At 35.8% G+C, this 22,196-nt stretch overlaps 1 protein-coding gene across 1 annotated transcript in view; it reads left to right on the forward strand.

Moving 5' to 3' along the window:
• Positions 1–2,431: 2,431 nt before the first annotated feature.
• The window catches only part of LOC140153299 (carbamoyl-phosphate synthase [ammonia], mitochondrial-like), a 90,214-nt gene continuing 70,449 nt past the window's right edge, over positions 2,432–22,196 (forward strand). Inside the window, exons 1-5 of the mRNA XM_072176013.1 lie at positions 2,432–2,591; positions 14,077–14,267; positions 16,060–16,169; positions 19,632–19,776; positions 20,547–20,693. Of these exons, the coding sequence (XP_072032114.1) occupies positions 14,148–14,267; positions 16,060–16,169; positions 19,632–19,776; positions 20,547–20,693 (522 nt within the window). The 5' untranslated portion in view covers positions 2,432–2,591; positions 14,077–14,147. The remainder of the gene's footprint in view (positions 2,592–14,076; positions 14,268–16,059; positions 16,170–19,631; positions 19,777–20,546; positions 20,694–22,196) is intronic.

Here is a 22,196-nt window from a genome sequence, read left to right on the forward strand (position 1 = left end):
CATACACCAGGGAGGTGTTCATAATTGGATAATGACATTTTTCTGCCTCCGCAGGAGGTAGTATGCTTTGAAATTTACACCTAAAATGCCGCACATTGCGCTGCATGTAGGCCGATTGTACAAATTTATATTCTGACAAGTACTCTAATTTCCGCCCAATATCGAGAGCCCAATATATATCCCCCACCTCTTTGCGCCCATACATAAATTCGCCTATCGCCATTTCGAATGTTCAAAAAAAAGGTAATCACGCTTCCTCAGCATGTGCAATAAATTAGCATTAAAATTAATCTTATTCTATAGGGATTCTAGAAACGCCTAGCACGTGGCGCCAATGGCGTGGGTCTATCAAGTTAATGAATTATGCATTAGAATATTTTCAAACTCATATGTTGTATAATTGAAGACCGAATTAAAAAAGACTAGCTTGCGTATGCCGTCCTGTAAACCAGACCAAAAATGCCATACTGCGCAGGTCAGCAACCAATCACGGCGCCTTTGTCATGACGTCAGACGCAAACTAGTCTTTTTTAATTCGGTCTTTAATTATAGGTTGTAGCCTCAGCGCTCATCAGCAGCCACACCACCTCAATGCCTTCGGTGTGATCAGCAGCTTTTTATGTTCTACTGAGTACTGTTGCAATATTTTTGCATGCATACCCATGACCGTTTCAAGACTTTGACTGAGAAATTTGCTTTTTGTTTGTTAAGATAAAAATAAAAATAAAATGCAAGAATCATCTTTCCCCACACAATACTTCTTACAAACAAGGTGTTGATATTGGCCCTTTCGATGCAAGACAAAGCACAAATGAAGGAAACAAAACAAAACAATAATGTTTTTGATTTTTTATTCAATTAGGCCTACACATACAAAAGAGTAATGACCTATAAAAAGACCCCCCTAAATATAATAATATTAATATTATTTTAGTCCTGAATACAAAATATAATAAACAAGCATTACAAAAATCTGAAACGTTACAATCGTAATTTTCAGTCAAAAAATCCACGAGAAATGACTCTTGATACAACTTAGGCATATATGCATTTAAAAAACAGAAACGGCTGCCTGCATCTGGAACTCTTCATATCTGAAAGTTTGAAGGTCTTATTTCATACATCAGAATTATCTGCAAGATTGCAAGATGGCTTTAGGTGACCGTGGCCCTATTGGCTAATGCACAAATTTAGATTTTCTTTCTATTTAAATAATATGTTAAAGCTTATGCCCTGTAGATTACATTCGGTTCTTGAGATATGGCCTGTCAAAATGGTGCGAACCCAAAACAAAAAATTGGCAACAACTTTCTTTTTATTTTCTATATTTTTGACAAGTCCAGTTGCCAGATGATTTTCTAATTACATGTATGAATTATGCAAAGTAAAGATTTCAGATACAATTAAAAGAGCTATAGTAGGCCTACTGAGGCATGGTACATGGGTAGAACACACACTGTAGACCTACTACAAAATTACGTTTGCGTTTTGGCAAATTTCAATTTGCATAATTAATTTGGGCCACTTATTAGAAAAGTTGATTAGGGCCCTAATTAATTATGCAAATGGAAATTTGCATGGAAAAAGGCATTCATGGGTTTTATATCTTATTTTGTAGCCGATCTGAACATTCTACTTTGTACAATTCTTGCATATATAATTAGAAAATAAGGCCTACCTGACATCATTGCATATCAAAAATAAAAAAATTTGTTGCCAACTTCTTGGTTTTAGCGCCATTTTGACAGGCCATATATTTTGGTAACCGAATATCCGATTAAAATAAAATTTTCAGTCTTGTAATCAGGAGAGAATGGACTCACATATTTCAATCAGACAAAATCTATATCCAATAGCGTTACCTTAAAGCTAGCATTATAAGTGCCTCCTTAACTAATAACAAAAGGTGCCCACTGGTATCTTGGAGGCATTGTCTTTTTTAAAGACATTTCTTGTTTACAATCTAGTATATTGGGATTTGACAACTTGTAAACAGGTTTGAATCTTAGAAATAGAAAAAAGGTCAATAAATGTCAAATTTTATGGGTGCTTTTGGTGACAGATATGGTGCTTGGCTGGCCTGGTCACCAATTATGGCTCTTTAAAACTGTTTCTACTTTAAAACTGAAATTATTTATTTTAAAATGGAAAAGATGAGATTTTGACCATTTCTATACTTTATGCTACAGTACTTATCAACATCTGGACATGATCTGGATGTGGTCTACAACAACAGTGGACTATGTGATGATGCAATAAATAATGCTTGCATACACGTGCATGCGTGTGGCATTATCCATCAAAACTTCCGAGTGAAAGTGTCACTCTCAATTCCCGAATACGAAGTCCCCCGTGTGTCTGTATAACATATCGTGCGTAACAATGATGTGTAAGCGATTGTTGACATTTAGATCCATGTGGCGGGCTGCCGCCGCTTTTGGTGTTATGCCACGACGAGTACGGAGGGATCTCGACAATATGTGATCGATTGATCACGATAAAAAACGTTAATTTACATTGGAAAACAGAGGAAATCTTGCAATTAAGAAGTTCTATGTTAATCAGGAGAAGCGTCAGGATCCGATAAAAAGGTAGGGCAACTCAGACAGTTTTCAGAAGCGTGTAAAAAACAATAATATTGAAATTTAATTATAAGCTTACTTCATCATGTTTATACAGTTCATTGTTATTCAATGCATGCCTGTTTTGAATGGCTCAGTACGTTGTACATGTACTTATGATGTAGTTGTAGTAGAACATGGTAAAGCATAGTCAAACTTGCACCTGCTTGTACCAAAATAATTTACTTTACATGTATTCATGTTGCATGTTGGTAGTCATGGTAGTTGGTTATCTTTTGCAAAATTCTTCACAGTTTTTATTTTTGGCGCAGTTTATGGTGTACGTGTAAACATGAAGTCGGGTTCTGTTGGTTTATTATGCTAGTGATATTTCCCAGACAAAAAAAGTCAATTGTGAAACTGACCCAATCAAATGGGGGGAGGGGCAGTGTCTATGTCCATGGAGAAACTCGAGCCACAAAAGAGATTCATGACTGCAGAACTACAAATACCAGGTTTGTTTCTGCCCTTACTGGTTTACTGATGCAGATCATTCTGTACCCCCCCAAGTTTTATGGACTTCAGTTGCACAAATTGTAGAAAACTAATGAAACTATACCGTTTTGACCATCAACAGGGCAACAGCTCGAGGCCAGTGGGGGTATTGAAGGGGAGGGGGTGTAACACCTGTAAAATTTTACTTTAAAAAATTGGGTAACCCCCCCCCCCCTATTCTGAGTAAGACCCAACACTTGTGCTGACAGCCAATTAGGTCACTTCTCACTCACTATTCAAAATGTGACATGTACACCAATTACAGTCCCCGAAATGGTCTACTTTTTAGTTGGCCTCTATTCCGAAACATTTAGTGATAGTTAGAAATGCGATCTTGTTACAGCTCCTCAATTAGTCTCCGCGGAGGTCGTGTATTCCTCTGCGAACGACGTGGCACTGATGATGGACTTTGATGTGCATTTCTTTGAGCTGCTGCTTCCAGAACAATTCCGCGAGGTACTATATATCGCTGGACTTGGAACATCTACCGGTGTCATGTCACTAGTGCTTTCACTTGGAGTCGGAAGATTTGGACTCGTTTCTCTTGGAGTCCATTCCCTTGTACGACTTAGGCGCTGACCATCCTCGTCGCCAATATTATGTATTTAGGTGGGACTTACCAGTTATGGTATAGAGTCCAGTGATTATCAAAAGGTCGAAGGCAACGTCCTGGGCGATATCAGGTCCGTATTATGATAAGTAGGGATGGGCGTATTCCCAATATACTACACCTTTGGACGAATTAGTAAAAATCTCGGTGTCTGAAAATCCCCGGTACAAACATCGAAAATGGCACATTTTTCAGTCCCAATAATAAATACTTCTTCCGCATCGCTGTTTTAGCCAGTAGCCAGTAGGATACGGGGAACTGATGAAGTGCCCACGTACCTCACATGTGACACAAGGTGACGGTGAAAATAAGCGTGGTAAGAACGTTTTTCGCGATCAAGGAATCCCAGTGTCATTCAAACCTCAGAACACTTTGCGGCAATCGCTGGTCCACCCTAAGGACAAACAACCAAAGGACAAACAGAGCAACATTGTGTATGCAATTCAGTGTAATGACAGTGGATGCTACGACCTGTACATAGGGGAGACAAAACAAACTCTAGCGAAGCGTATGTACCAACATAGGAGGGCTAGCACTGGTTGCGGAGACTCGGCAGTGTACTCGCACTTAGACAGCACTAATCACTCATTTGACAACAAAGACGTCAAGATATTAGATCGCGAAAGTAGATGGTTTGAGAGAGGTGTCAAGGAAGCGATTTATGTAAAACGGGAGGAGCCTTCACTCAACAAGGGAGGCAGCCTACGACACAACTTGGCAGGGGCCTATTGTTCAGCGATCAAGAAGATCCCTTAGAGGTTCGGCTCATCTTGACCTGTGACACAACATCCTCATCACAGGTCAACGAACTTTTCCTGCGATAACATCAGTGGGCCTGATGATGCATCCGAGATAGGATGTGAAATATTGCCACTCATCAAAACGTTAGTCCAGTAGATCAGATTATAATCTCAGTTCATAATTGTTATTACCTGGATGAATGATAATCTTCACAATCGTATAATTGATTATGGTTAAGGCATGAGGATTTGCATGTTTGGACCGGCTGCACGAATTTGTGTGCCGGGATGGCTACCTGATTGTTGACTATCTTGTGGAACATAGAGACACATGCAACTTTCCTCCGTAGGTGGAGTGGTTTCCAGTCTATCTATAGTTTCTCCAGCATGGTGGTAATGCTACTGGTACATCTGTAATCACTGAATATGAATCTTGAGCACTCCTCTTTTCTGGATGGTTTCAATTTTATCAATCAATTACTCTTTGGTATGAGGCCTCCACACTGTTGAGCAATTTATTCTAAATGAGGATGGCCCAGTGTCTGGAAAGCTTTGGATCTTAAATTGTTTGGACAAAACCTCAGGACTCAGGTTTCTTTTGATGAAACCGAAAACACTACTAGACTTAGTGGTAATCTTGTTGATATTATGATTATTCCACTTCAGGTCTTCAGATAACTCAACACCTACATGTAGGTAAATGTGTGATGTTTGTGATAATTGTTTCCTAATTTATATTGATGAGTCTTTGGTTTCTTTGAACAAGATATCTTGAGCACATAACATTTATCAGGGTTGAATCTGAGTTGCCATGTTGTCTTACCATACAGAAAGGGTGTCAAGATCATTCTGTAGTGTTTTTGCGTCTGTGTCATTTTTAGTGTTCCTATACGTCACACAATCATCAGCAAAAAGTCCGACTGTTGACTTTGAGTTTAGGGAGGTCTTTGATGAAGAGCTGGAAGAGTAATGGGCCTAACACCGTGCCCTGTGGCATGCCCGAACGCACATCAACATCATTTGAATGAACAACTACACTCTGTTTACATTTCAAAGTCAAAAAGTTTTTTACCCAAGTATGTGTGCTACCAGATATTCCATATCTATCCATCTTCAGCAATACATGTAGCCTATTGTGAGGTACTGAGTCAAAGGCTTTACTAAAGTTCATTATTATTGCATATCTGTTTGTGTGTTTTTGTCAAGTGAAGTGGAGAAATCATGCACTGTCGGAAGTAATTGTGTCTCACATGAATGTTTAGCCCTAAAACTGTGCTGGCAGAGCTTTTTAGTATTGAGTGTCTGTCCAGATGTTTCATTGTATTGCTGTGGATTATGTGTTCTAAAATCTAAAATTTTGCATGGTATTGAAGTGATTGACACTAGTCTGTAATTAGCTGGTGTTGTTTTGTTACAGGTTTATGGGTGTTATATTTGCTGTAATAAATCCTGAGGCGGATTACCAGTAGATAGAGATTTGTTAAATACCGGTGTGATTCCTGATTATTGCGTAAAACGAACAAGGTCACACGTTGCTACGCAGCTTGACCAGCGAATGAAGTGCTGATGTGATGATGACGTGATTCAATTAGCCAATCAGAATCCCACTTTCGTATAAGCCCGCTGAACTTCTCTGCTGAAAACTATAGTTGAAATTAGTGAGAAACATCCTACTGTTGCGTCCTTTATCATTTTAAGCGAGGAATTAGCCTGAAATTTGCCGCTAACCAAGGATAGACATTGTGTGTGTCGGTATGAGACTCATTCAGTAATGATGATCGGCTATTCATGGCACTGTTGATAACAGTAAAACTGGCACAAAATGTGCTTGCCTGCCCCCCACCCCCCCCCCCATTTTAATCCTACCGCCACTGAACATGCTAAAGACACAAACAAACTCATTTGCAAACCCATTTTAGTTTACTAAATTCAAGGCTGCTGTTCTTGAAAAATTCTCCTTCACTTTAATTTAAAACAATTTTCTTTTTTTTGCATATCCCTACCTGCGTTTTTTTCATTGTTGACTTCATCATGCCATCTGACCTCATGCAAAATCATACGCTCTCGACCTTTGCGATTGTAGCATGCCACTGCCAGGATTTAGCTCAGTGGCATAGCCAGGTCTTCGACACAAGTGGGCACAAACTTGTGAATGTAATGACAAAAAACATGATATCATGTTCTTGTGTCAAGCATAATCCTATCAGTGATCACCCCATACCCACCTCTCGGTGTCGCAGTGGCCAAAAATTGCAAATGACTTTACTGCTGACTGCTGAGACAAGTGTGCGCTATGTGCAGAAACAATTGTAAAGTGATATAAGAAACCCCATTTGGCCGTTTAAGGTTAGTAACTATTTTAAACTGTTGCGATTTGGTAGTTTACAGCATCTTGCGAATGGTAGTGAGCTATGGCAAAAATTGCAATGATCATTTCATACATGTAGCGAGTGTGTAGAAGATTTCGAATGTCACAGATTTTGTATAGGTCCTGTGGTTCTTGAGTTATGTTGTAAAGAGGGCTGAAACAACAACACTTTTGTAAAACATACATAACTCATTAACAAGTTTTCAAAGTATATGATTTGTAGAATGAACTTTTGCAAAACATCAAAGTGTTATTTTTCAATAATAATATATTTATTTACATAATGAAAATGGATTTTTGGTTGCTTCAACCAACAATACCTAGTCTACCCTTAACATTATTTTTTTTAAATCAGGTTTTAAATAATTGAACCAGTTTCATATATTTTAAGATCGTACATTGTATTTTGTTGTCGCTACCGGTACACATAAAATGTGTCCATACCTTTGTACCTTGAGTCATTCTACAAGAGTGTACTAGATTTCTTCATCTAAAGAATCAAGAATGTCAATACATTAAATTTATGCATTTTCATGCACTGTATAGTACATACATGGTGCTGGCATGACTGCCGGTAAACTCACTTGGGTTTTAAAAAAGTATTGAATGAAATGCCACAGGAATATATACTGACCTTTTTTAACATGAACATATTTGTTTGGACTCAAGAGGAGGGTTCAGTTGTCAAATACTTCCATCAATATTGAAGAAGAAAAAAGCATTCGATCCCTGGAATGTAGTCTCAAGATTCAGAAAAAACAAACAAACAAGGAATATTACCAAATTTTGAATAAATTGATCATTAAAAAAAACATTCTAAAAAAATTCCATCAATCACCGCACTGCATTCCGATACCCTCTCAAACACTAAATGAATGTTTATATATTATGCATTTAAAATGTTATACAATGTACCGGTACATGAATTTGCCACAAAAATAAACTTATTTTTGCTTCAATAATTTCATAATATGTGTGCATCTTTACATATATGTAAAAGTATGCTAGAATAGTGGCATCAACTTGTTATGCATGCATTGATCGCTAGGATGTTCACCATATAATCCTAGTTCACTCCTGAGTAGTCCATCTGCTGAGGTGGAGCAAGCAAGCAGGTAATGCACTGCGTTTATTGCCAAGAGCACAATGCATTGATTTGTGTGCTCCTCTGTATATAAATAACCCACTTGTGGATTCTGACGATAGAAAAACAAGCTGATTGGCAAGAGGAGGCCCTTTTCATGTGCATCAATTTCAAGGGTGATAAGTAATTAATTTTTTCATTTTATATTGAAATTTCTGAAAAATGTATCATATTAATTTTATACCAGCATGGTTTGCATCTTTCTTGATGCAATCATTTGACACCAAAAGATGATACAGTAAATTGAATGGATGGATGATGTTTCCTCAGAGCTTGTCAGATTTAATCATAGACTGTTCATGTACATGTAGCATGCACTTTTATTTCTATAGTATCATCTAAAATTTCTTAGGGTAAGTATCGTACTTCTGTTTGTACTGTACATGTATCTAGAATTGAATTGAAATGCATATGTGCATGGTTTTAGGATGAAATGTCACAGAACTCCTCAGAACTGCAGTGCTGTGCTTTGGATATTTGCTTGAATGTCTTGGATTCAAAATATCAAATTTGAGGAAATAATTATATGTAATAAAATGATGAGCATCACTCTTGTAAAGTCTCCTTGCTTCTGTATCATGCTTGAAATGTAAAATTGAATTACAAACCTCATCATACACTACAACGTAATTGTGCTGAATATTATCACCTGAAATTTAAGAATACTGGATGTACATGTGTAATGAATAATAAAATTATTAACTAAAGTGAGGAAGTGTACCCAACTACCTCATAGCTGCAGCTACGTCAGACAGGCCATCATATTGTGTACATATTGATTGGACGTGGGTTGGATGAGGATGCCAACTTGGGACTCTTAAGTGAATTCAGTAACCTCATTGTGTACTGAGCTTGTCTTCAATTAAATGTCACGTACAGAGGTGTTGGTAACGAATCTCCAATCAGTGATGCCAACGCTGTGCCTTAGGCGCACAATTGGGCTTCTTGACGATCACTTGCCGCTACTCAAAAAAGCATGCCGTTACTTGTCTACAATTGGGCTACTTTTGCCAGTCTCAGGCCGTGGCAGTAATTTGATGTATTTTCCTTTCAATTTAGCCGATTGATAAAGACTCATCTTTGAAGCTCCAAATTGAAATTACAATGGGTTTTGTGACCATTTATTGATCGGTCAGTAACTTCCCAGTAAGTACCGAAAGTTTTAAAGTCAAGTGCTTTTCCGCCCAATTGGGTGTTTTGCGTTCTAAATTCAGGTAAATCTGCCCAAATATCCGGTATTGGGCGCTGTTTTGGAAGCTTAAAAAATTGGGCTACTTGAGAATCCATTACCGCGGCCTGGCGAGTCAATGCGCTGCGCCTTGACGCTGAAAAGTTTTGGCAACACTGTCTCCAATCTCCATTAAATTTGTTCATGTGTAGAATAGATGTACAAAATTTAAAGGCATTCTTATTCTTCCTTGTTAAAATAATGTTATGTAAGAATTATATTAAAGTAACCATCATTATTACTGGATCTTGCAACCCAAGAAATGATGACACATTCATTTTAGGTTTACTCCCCATTCCAGAAAAATACAGCTCTAATTTTTTTGGATTAAAAAATATGATCCTGTTTTGCCAAATGAAACAGCTAAATCCTAATCCTTTTGGCAATGAAAGTCTAATTTTAATACTTGGTCAATTTTTGAAAATAAGGGCCAAAAACGTGCATTTTTCAGGCATTTTTCGACCTTTTTCTTATCCTGTGACAATCAAGCCCAAGACTTGAACAAAGACCAATATTTCAAGTCATGCATTCTAATTTTTGGAAAACACATTTTCCTATCTTTTTCATAGCCAATTAGCAAAAATAACTCATAATATTAAAATTATGAGCCAACTCTTAGCCTATACTCAAGATTTTGAATGCTTAGACTTGTGCCAAGTTTTACAATTTTGTGACTACAATTGTAAGGAAACATGCACAATTTTTATTGCCAGTTAGAACTAACTAAAGGATTAGGATTTAGATATGTTTCATTTGGCAAAATAGGATAATACTTTTTTAATTCCAAAAAATTAGTGCTGTATTTTGCTGGAATAGGGAGTAGATCTTATCTCAACTGTGGCATGAAAAAGAAAATTAGAAAAATTTATTGAGCAAAATTATGGACGTTCCAAATTGGGTAACTTCATAAGATTAGCTTTGTAATGTTTGACCTGTAGCTAGGGGAACTGATACATCTGCTCCAAAGTGAGCGCAGAACATGCCCAGAGGTGAAGTGTCATCGGAAACACTCTCATCTCTCATTACTTGATTGGGTTTATTTGTGGCTAATACCTGGGGATATATATATAAAAGCAGCAGGTGGAATCTTAATACATGAAGGGCAGTGACAGCAGGTGAATTAGGCAGGTCACTTAAGTGTTGTGTACATTGTTCAATCCACCTGGTGTAGCAGAGCATGAAGGTAGTAGTCTCTACTACCTTCACGGGCAGAGTAAAATGCTCCCCTTTTTGGACAAACCGTTATACAAATTACAATGTAAACATGCTCATCATAAGGACATCACCTAAATGTTTTCGGTAAAAATGGCTATATGCAAAAGTAAATCGAACCATGATTGTGAAAAATAGTGTCATTATCAGCCTCAGGTTTATATAACTTGATTACAATGTAGTTATATAGCAGATTCAACCCATCATGGGACGTTTTGCCAACAAATCCAGGCTGCCGGTCAATCATCTGCCAGTCATGCATAGCGTGATATGCACGATCACCTGGTAGCCTGGATTTGTTTGAAAAACGTCCCACGATGGGTTGAATCTGCTATAAAGGTGTGTTACCCGATTTACAACATCACTCCTTTTCCCCACTTTACTCATCAATCAAAATGCAGAGTTTGGATGGTGTGAACAAAAATGTGTTAAGAAGTGGTAGCCCTAGCCACCGCCAGAAGACAAATATAGATTGTTTATGGGTCATTGTTATACATTTTTTGCCTCTGATATCCAAACTGTTGGAGCAATGTAACTCAATATAAAATAGAATGCAATATGAACTTCTGAAAAGAATTCTTAAAATTTTCAGAATAAATTTCTTTTCCATAGGTACCCAAAAAGAGCTGTATTCTCAAAACATTTTACCCCCAAAATGAGAGTGCATTATAAAATTATGATTTTTTTTTTAGAATAAAAAACAAGCACCAAAATGAACTTGCACCTTTGTCTCTAGGTTTTTCAAATAGAAATGGTATTACTGTAGGGAGAGGATTTCTTGATTTCACACCAAAAGTACAATGTACATCACTTAATAATTTGTCCATCTTAAGGCGATATAATACCCTGATTTTCATCAGTACCCATCTTCTATTTTTTGTTGCAAATTTATGAAGTACATAAATATGTTCATCATCTCATGTCCTGAATTTATAAAATATCTCTTCATACAAAGTGGTTTTAAACCATTTTAGAAAATCATTTTAGCCCTATATATTTTTTTGTTTACTGTATCCTGGTAACTGAGATGTGTGTTTCATAACAAACCATAATTTATTCTATTGAACATGTCCAAGTAGAATACATGAATACAATACATTAAATCCTTTGTTATACTATCTATAGAAATATACTCACTGATTATAACACTGAATAAATTAAATAGGCCTAAATAATCTCTTCCACATAGACAATTTAATACTACGCCATGTATGTATCTTCTATAATATGTTGTTAGGAAAAGAGATTAAAAAAGGCTATAAGGTCATCAAAGGTCAGGTTATAGGTCAATTGGTTCAGGTCAAAATCAGGCATCAATTTTGAATACATGTGATAGTCTGTGATATCATACATGTCATAATGAGGCATCAATTTTGATATTTTGTCTGTTACTGGATATATAATGGAAATGTGTGAGGTGGATATACTAAAATACCTTGGGATGTAAATGATGAGTACAATTTAGATTGCCTAGTTGAGTTGGATTGGGCAAATAAATATAAAATAGTTACCAAAATCACAAAAATGAAGCTTACTGAAAACTACCTAATATGGTGGTATAGGTGACAAAAAATACAATCTTTTTCAACATTGCTGTAGTGTGGTTGTGGTTACCTGTTACCTATGGCTTAATTAAGTTTCAGTGACATAGTGTTGCAAGTTCAAAATACAAAATATAGCTCGACATTGAAAATAGAAGCATTTTAACCGGTTTGTTTTTTGATAGTTGTGGAGCACCAAGTTCATGAAGTCATAAAAGAAATCAGGGACCACTTATTCCCATTTTACATATCAACATTATTTCCCTAATGTGTTAGCAACACATATCCAAAATTTTAACGAAATCTGTTGATAGTAAGCTTTCCAAAATGAAGTGAATTTAAATCATCAGTGATGTACCTCCTTTTGGCTTCTATCTTCAAAAGCATGTAAGCTACATTGATACCGATGCCACCAATAAAACAAGAAGATTTGCCCCTTCATTTTGCATACCACTTTGTCCAATTTTTTTTGTAATTTCTTCACAAAATGCAAAAAATGCAAAAAAAAATCAATGGGTGTAGTACCCCCTTAAACTGGCAATATTCTGGCACAGGTTTTTCTCATACATGTATGTAGAATGTGCACAGTCTTGTGCAGGTGCTGTATATACAGACTTTTTGTAATGTGTATTGCCAATAACCACTAGACATTGAACATTATGAAAAGAAAACAGCCTGCGCTCCTTGAAAGCTCTACTACAGGGATAAATGACATTTACACAATGGAAATGAAAGGATATAAATAACTCCAGCTGGGGTCAAGAATATATGATCAATGCATTGAACAAGTAATGAATGCCAAATGTGTTTCATAATGAGCCTGTTAGTGACATCTGCTCTCACAAAATGAGCATAAAGTTGACAAAATAACTTTCTGAGATATTTCAGGTTTGAAATATTGTGAATTACAAAATTATTTGATATCATCAGGACATTCCTCGTATTCAGAATGCAATTTGATATGTATGACGTGTCTCATCAGGTCCTACAAAAAATAATGTGCAAATATGTAATATGTTGCTATCCGATTCCTTAAAATACCCTTTAAAATATTTTATCTTGATGGTTAGAATGTCTCCTTGCTTTGGTCTTCAAAAATCAATATATTCCCTGTAGAATTTCTTTTGTTTTCTATTGAATTTTGTCATGTTTAATGGACTGTATCTTCTATAGTACATGCGCCTTGGCGACTTTATGCTCATTTCGTGGGAGCAGGTCATCATGCAGATCTCTTCAATATCAACATTTGAAGGCAAGAACATCACAGATTATTGCAAATCATATAATTTGTAAACTAACATGTACATCTCTGCTATGTGCATCATTTTGTCTGAATGAATGTAATGCTGTTGAAAATCATTTGGGAATTACGATAGTATGTGATGTTGGCAGACTTGTGACTATCTTCAGTAGACAGCAAAGTATTTTTATCCTCTGGCTTTGTACAAGCAAGAGGGGATTATGCATTGAACAATTATTGTAATGATTGCCAAATGTATTTAACAGTGAGCATATTTTTGTCGGTACATATAGTGTGTGGATGTTGGGACAATGTCATGTAAAAAACACTGATCACTACTTCAATGCAGTTTCAACTTTATATCAACATTTCAAGGCAATTTTACTTCACATCACAAGATCATTACAGCACAAGATTGAATTACATTAGATTTTAACAAATTGTGTGATATATTTAATCAAATCATCTAAATTACAAACTTATTATATCTTCTTTGTTTTTTCAAATGCAAATGTTGTTGAAAAGCATTGTCACTGTGATGTTGTCAGACTTTGGCTCTCTTCTGTCTTCGGTAGACAGTAAAGGAACTTTTATTCATCCCCAAGAATGCTGTAAATTTCATTTTTAGATACAGTGTGTTACATAGGCTTTACATTTATTGAAAACAGTATGTCATTTGTAAATGACAGAATAAAAATTAAGTGATTTTTAAGCTGTCTTCAGTAGATAGCTAAAAAAGTCAGAAATTAAAGTAGACCCATTTTTTGACTGCTTTTAATATTTAAAAAATTTTTCCATGTTATTATAAAATCTTCTTGTATCTTTTATTTTATGTGTTATTCTTGACATCTGGTAATTTTTATATTTTTTATTCCAGATATAAATCAGATTATCTGTTATTGCAGTTGATCATATAGTTCACTGCTCACAGACAGATACACACTCAAGATGTCTCACCTGAGTCGAATAGCTACGGCTGTAAGAGGCCATTGGAATGTATCCCAGCCTATGGGATGGAAGTTACGATTCCTATCAACTACTAGCAGTGCCAGGCAACAGAATGATAAGGTATGTCAATGTGGTTGGTAGTTGAGTACTATTATATAAATATTGAATGCTGATGTGTACAATGTTAAGAATATTTTCAAGAGGTGATTTAAGGACGGTTCCATTCAACAAGGCTTTGTCGAGTTGCACCTACACAGAGTGCAATAATCGTCGTTTTGCAGCTGATGCTGAAAATAGCAAAAATAATAAACTTATAGTACTTGGTCAGTCAAATGTCAAGAATCTTTCTATGAGACTGAGTTATATTACTTGATGAATTTTTCGATGAATTGAGACAAATTAAGGTAAGGGCAACAGACAGTAACACACATACCATTATTCAGTGTGTTTAGTTAAGGTTCAAGTAAGTACTGGAGGAAAACACAATTTTGGGTGCAATTGTGTTTTTTTAACAAAAAAAAAGGAAAAAATCTGAGGTTTTTTTTTTTTAAGCTGGATAAAGTTGTACATTTTAATCACTGCTGCTTCTATTGAACAGACAGGGGTATATTGAATTAAGATGGATTGTTAGCTGTTCAATAGAAGCAAAAGTAATTAAAATGTTCAAGGTCTTTCTGGGTGCACACCAGTAAATAGCTCCCATTGACTTTCTGTACAAACAGGGTCCAGGAAAACATCATTTTCTTGACTCCAGAGCGACTCAGTTCTTCAAAACTTACTTTTTCTGCAAGTCGAAGGTCAGATGAAATCATCTATTGTAGAAATTATATACGGAGTCCAGCATTTTTTTCCAGGAAAATGCCGACTAGATCACCCTATATAGCCCATACAGCGTACGCCACCTCACAAATAGCTTGGTGTTTCTGAAATGTAACACATTTTGAAAGTTTAGCCAAATTGTAATAAAAAGTCAGATCCTGCTCATTTGTCACAGACAATCTATTTCCCAGGCCTAAATGAGGATTAAATATGAATAAGGGCATAATAGTTGGGTTTTAAGCCTTTTCTAATGGATTTAATTCAGTCATCTTGCACGTTTCCTCATTTAAAACACTGATTTTTTCCTCACAGGGTGTAGGAGGCTTGTATTTACTGGTGTGCACTCTAAAATCCAGCTTTGAAACAAAACCTCGGATTTTTTTTTCAGGAGCAGTATTTCTCTGGTTCCAACTCAATATTAAGTAATTTAGGGTCTCAATTTTTTTTTTAAATATTAAAAAAAGAAAAAACAATTGTGGTGCGTTTTTTGGCTTCCAAAATCGTGTCTTCCTCCGGTGCTTAGGTTGAAGTCATATCTAAGTGGAGCTCATTCATGTACACTAGACTTCAACACAAACACATGAAGATGGTAATCTGACAGAAAGAGTATTATTCAACTGCTGGCTACAACCAGGGCACAAAATTAAAATCCAGTTGCAGTAGATATGTGTTAATAGGTTTGAATTATATTTCTGTGAACGTATCTATTCTTCAGGCTAATAGGCTTCATGGTATTGGAGGATACTAGCTAAGGATGAAATGGAAGCCAACCAAAAGCTACTCTTAGTCACATGCATGCCTGGAAAAAAAATTTCATTTCCCAGGAATGTAGACAAATTTACTTTCAAAATATCAGAATTTCCCATCATTTCCTATGTATTTCTTTATCAAAAAAGAAAAGGAAAAAAAAATCCACAATTTCCCTCCAGATTACCAAATTTCCTCGGAATGAGATTCCAGAATTCTCCATCTTTTCAAGGCCTGGTCATATGATATCAAGAATCAGACCCTTACTTTTAACAATGGTGATACCAAATTAAATTTAATAAATATTTGATTAATCAGTGATTGTGATCATCTACCTTTCCCACAGCCTCGTACAGCCTACTTGGTGTTAGAAGATGGCACCAAATATAAAGGGTACTCCTTTGGTCATAACTCATCTACTGCTGGAGAAGTTGTCTTCAACACAGGACTTGTTGGGTAAGTTATTTATGAACCATTAAAAAATCACTTCTTTCACTATCAAATTTTCACAATTACATTATCAAAAGTAATAGAAATATAGAATTATAGTATATTTTATGCCAATTCCATTCTCAACTTGAAATTTAATTTATGTTTGTTTGCTGTTTTGTACAAGTTTAAATAAACAAGTTTAGATATAATACATTGGTACAGTATTTTTCATCAGTAAAGAAAATATCAAGCTACAACCCAGGAAAAAAAGGTTGGCACAGTTTGCCTGTCTTTTGGTATATCTCTGCCCCGCTCCCCCCAATTCAATGTTGGACCAAGCCATGTTGTCAACAGGTCCATGAGACCCTCCAACATTGAATGATGGGGAGTGGGGGAAGGATGAGATATAGGGGGGGAGTCTGTACAACACATATATTGTATGCATGTTTTCCTCGCCTCCCCAATTTTAATAGGGCTCTCATTTCCATTGTTTAGTGCATGTGTGCCAACTATTAATTTCCCGGGTTGTCCGAATCAATTCCAAAAATATGCATCTAATTTCATATTTTGGCTTGTAAAATAAAAACCATTAAAGGTATGGCCACCAAATTTTCAGGAAATAATCCTCACATTCATATCAATATATGAAATTAATATAAACAAAAAATATTGTGAAATAAGGTATAAGTCAAACGAATATTATATAATTGCCGATTATTATCGAAGTTTAAAGCTATGATAACTCGTCCAAAATATGCATCTAACTTCATATTTTGGTTTATAAACTAAAAATCATAAAAGGTATGAGCACCAAATTTTCAGGGAGTAATCCTCACATTCATATCAATATGTAAAGTTCATATTGATAAAAAATATTGTGAAATAAGGAATAAGTCAAAAGAATATTATATGATTGCCGATTATTTTCGTAGTTTAAAGCTATGATAATTCTTCCAAAAATGCATCTAATTTCATATTTTGGCTTATAAAATATAAAGCATTAAGCATATGGCCACCAAATGTTCATGGATTAATCCCCATATTCGTTTCAATATGCAAAAATTTAAATTAATCAAAAATATTACCGATAATCAATTATTATCGATTATCGATAATCAATAAATCCTTTTTAATATTCAATGTTTAAAATGTATAGGCCTCATAACCAACAAAACTGTATATCTGCAGTAATTTGAAAATATGACTTTCTCCTAAGTGCGATAAAAGCATCATTTTTTACCATTTATATGCACATCATATCTCATGCAACCTGAAGGAACGAAACTTGTTTCGGTTTGGATTGTAACACCTTAAAATTCACATTTTTCAGTAAAAAAGCGGTTCAAATATTTTTTCTGAATTGAAAAATCTCTCATGGTATATAATGGCCATATTAGGCATTGTGATTGGCAATTTCAAACTTTTTTTAGTTCAAGCATCATGGCCGTGGACACGTGATGCTCTGTTTTGAAAGCCATCCGAGTTTCCATTTTGACAAACAACTTGGTGACGCAATTATGGTGATATTTGTACAGTGCCGTAAAATAAAGGTAGAAATACAGAAAAAAAAAGAAGGACGGACATTGGCAAAAATTAATAGAATGATGAATATAATATGATGAAGGATATTGTAAAATAATAACAAAAAGAAAAGAAAAAGAAATCTAAATATATTCAGGGGCTCGAACCCGTGTTCCAATGCGCCTGTGGCAGATGCGTATCCATTGAACCACAGAGCTGTGTAACTTCAACAGGCTTAAACTATAATATAATGCTATTCAAGATGCATGTATATAAATATACGCTCTACATACGGTATACAGTCCAAAAAAATACTTTTTACGGCATTTGTTTCATTAACTGAATATTTATCATATAGCAGGTGTTGGCTGACATTGTGCTCCACATTTATTTCAGTTTTGGGCCGGGGTAAAGTGACTTTGGGACAAAAAACGAACGATGTACACGTTGTATAAATAAAAAAGAAAGTAATATTATATTAAAATTCTTTGCTCTTTAAAGACGTGTATACCGTCCGATTTTGTCCCGTAGTCATTTATCCCGGACAAAAACTGAACTAAATGTGAAGCACAATGTCAGCCAACACCTGCTATATGATAAATATTCAGTTAATGAAACAAATGCCGTAAAAAAGTAATTTTTGACTGTATACCGTATGTAGAGCGATATTTATATACATGCATCTTGAATAGCATTATATTATAGTTTAAGCCTGTTGAAGTTACACAGCTCTGTGGCGCAATTGATACGGCATCTGCCTCAGGCGCAGTGGAACACGGGTTCGAGACCCTGAATGTATTTAGATTTCTTTTTCATTTTTATTTTACAATATTCTTCATCATATTATATTTGTCATAAGCCAATGTCCGTCTTTTTTCTGTATGTCTACCTATATTTTACGGCACTGTACAAATATCATCGTAATTTCCGTGACTGATGATGTTTTTATATAAACATACATAAAATTGCCCTATCTATGATAACGGGTGCAATTACATTAATTTGATGTAATAATAGCTGATTGAAAATTGCTCATTCAGTTCTTTTTATTTATCATTTGAATTAGAAGCAATTCGATGTAATACTGCATTTAAAAATCATTCTTTCTTTTTTTGTCAGTTTTCGCGTAATTCAGACCCAAGCCAAGACGCAAAACCACGCATTAGCGATGTTTTTAATGACCACTCCCTAAAGAAACAAATACATTTTTTTCAATTTTTTTTTTATTTATCGTAAAGCCCTATCACTTATATATTTTTGTGTGAAATATGAAGATAATTCAACATTCCTGTTGCAAGGTTATTGAGTAAAAACGGAAAACAGATGCAATATTTAGGATTTGACTCGGACAACCCAGGAAAAAAGGTTGGCACAGTTTGCCTGTCTTTTGGTATATCTCTGCCCCGCTCCCCCAATTCAATGTTGGACCAAGCCATGTTGTCAACAGGTCCATGAGACCCTCCAACATTGAATGATGGGGAGTGGGGAAGGATGAGATATAGGGGGGAGTCTGTACAACACATATATTGTATGCATGTTTTCCTCGCCTCCCCAATTTTAATAGGGCTCTCATTTCCATTGTTTAGTGCATGTGTGCCAACTATTAATTTCCCGGGTTGTAGGCTGAAATATGGAGTATTCATTTAATTTAATTTCAGTTAAATTAATAAAGCTTTGTGACCCTAAGGCCAAATGGCGCATTATTTTACAAAGTAAAAACATTTGAAATATCACAATTTTTAAATACAAAAGATATTAACATGATTTGATTTCCATCCTAGTAGGAGGAATGGGATGTTTAGAACGAATATTAGTTATTACGATCTTGAGCACATTTCAGACAGAATTGATCAAAAAATTGAGATTGCATGAAGTGAATGCATCATTATAGGGTGGAGAATTGCTTTCCAAGCACATTTTTAGATTAAATCATTTTGTATGTTTCTTCCTCAATTCTATTCACAGATATCCAGAATCCTTGACAGATCCCAGCTATAGAGGTCAAATTTTGACCTTGACATATCCCCTTGTTGGTAATTATGGAGTACCAGATACAAAAGCAAGGGATGAACATGGTCTCATGGTCAACTTGGAGTCAGAGAAGATACAGGTATGTTATTTTGTGAAAATGATTTTAAAATTCCACTTAGACGGGGAAAAAACCCAGCTGTTCTACAGGTGAACAGACCTTACAAGTAGGTTTGGTCGGTCAGGCATTTTTTGTTTGTTTTTTCTGGAGGCTAAAATTACCCTAAAAATTCACCAAAATGTGAAAAAAAATTCTCCAAAATGCAAATCCTGGGTCAGTCGGGCCCGTAGAACAGGGTCTTTTTTCTTTTCGTCACCTTAACCAGATTTGTTGTATTGCGTGTAATGTAGATTAATGATTTATGGAACTAGAGGAAGTGTACTGAATTCTGGGTGAACTTTTTGTTGGAGCTGGGAAACAATAAAATAAAGTAGATGTTGCATGTCATGTAATAAGACTTGTTCAAATGGGGCCTTCAAAATTATGATTTTCATATAATATGATTGCAATTTACCTTGATCAACTAAAGTATTCCACCCTCCCCTCCCACCTTGGAATGACCATTTTGAGTTAAAGGGGAAAATAACCAAATCTGATATTACTGCTTTTAATTTCTGGGCTATCTAATGGAAAGTCATAAAATAAAAAAAATATCATATTTTGCTGAAACTAAAACACATCATTCTAATTCATCAAGGTGTTCAACCTTACTGTATCCCTATCCTGGTACCTTAATCACTTCTGATGGTAGAACATTAGCTCATAATAAAAATTCAATGCAGCTCCTCTGACACTCACATTTTTTATTATAATTTTGTTGCTTCTTTGATTTTGTTGTTATTAAATTTCAGGTTTCTGGCATGATAGTGCAGGATTATTCACACCATTATAGTCATTGGAAGTCAACTAAGTCTTTGTCACAGTGGTTGGCTGAAGAAAACATCCCTGCTTTGTATGGTATAGATACTAGGATGCTTACCAAGAGGATAAGAGACCAGGTGAGAATATCATTACATGCAAAGAGGTTATACTAGGGTAGTCCTATCAGATGAAAACATCCCTGCTTTGTATGGTATAGATACTAGGATGCTTACTAAGAGAATAAGAGACCAGGTGAGAATATCATTACATGCAAAGAGGTTATACTAGGGTAGTCCTAGCAGATGAAAACATCCCTGCTTTGTATGGTATAGACACCAGAATGCTTACCAAGAGGATAAGAGACCAGGTGAGAATATCATTACATGCAAAGAGGTTATACTAGGGTAGTCCTAGCAGAAGAAAACATCCCTGCTTTGTATGGTATAGATACTAGGATGCTTACCAAGAGGATAAGAGACCAGGTGAGAATATCATTACATGCAAAGAGGTTATACTAGGGTAGTTCTAGCAGATGAAAACATCCCTGCTTTGTATGGTATAGACACCAGGATGCTTACCAAGAGGATAAGAGACCAGGTGAGAATATCATTACATGCAAAGAGGTTATACTAGGGTAGTCCTAGCAGATGAAAACATCCCTGCTTTGTATGGTATAGACACCAGAATGCTTACCAAGAGGATAAGAGACCAGGTGAGAATACCATTACATGCAAAGAGGTTATACTAGGGTAGTCCTAGCAGATGAAAACATCCCTGCTTTGTATGGTATAGATACCAGGATGCTTACTAAGAGGATAAGAGACCAGGTGAGAATATCATTACATGCAAAGAGGTTATACTAGGGTAGTCCTAGCAGATGAAAACATCCCTGCTTTGTATGGTATAGACACCAGAATGCTTACTAAGAGGATAAGAGACCAGGTGAGAATATCATTACATGCAAAGAGGTTATACTAGGGTAGTCCTAGCAGATGAAAACATCCCTGCTTTGTATGGTATAGACACCAGAATGCTTACTAAGAGGATAAGAGACCAGGTGAGAATATCATTACATGCAAAGAGGTTATACTAGGGTAGTCCTAGCAGATGAAAACATCCCTGCTTTGTATGGTATAGACACCAGGATGCTTACTAAGAGAATAAGAGACCAGGTGAGAATATCATTACATGCAAAGAGGTTATACTAGGGTAGTTCTAGCAGAAGAAAACATCCCTGCTTTGTATGGTATAGATACTAGGATGCTTACCAAGAGGATAAGAGACCAGGTGAGAATACCATTACATGCAAAGAGGTTATACTAGGGTAGTCCTAGCAAATGAAAACATCCCTGCTTTGTATGGTATAGACACCAGAATGCTTACTAAGAGGATAAGAGACCAGGTGAGAATATCATTACATGCAAAGAGGTTATACTAGGGTAGTCCTAGCAGATGAAAACATCCCTGCTTTGTATGGTATAGATACCAGGATGCTTACTAAGAGAATAAGAGACCAGGTGAGAATATCATTACATGCAAAGAGGTTATACTAGGGTAGTCCTAGCAGATGAAAACATCCCTGCTTTGTATGGTATAGACACCAGGATGCTTACCAAGAGGATAAGCGACCAGGTGAGAAT

Source organism: Amphiura filiformis, chromosome 5, assembly GCF_039555335.1.
Source record: "Amphiura filiformis chromosome 5, Afil_fr2py, whole genome shotgun sequence".
NCBI lineage: Eukaryota > Metazoa > Echinodermata > Ophiuroidea > Amphilepidida > Amphiuridae > Amphiura > Amphiura filiformis.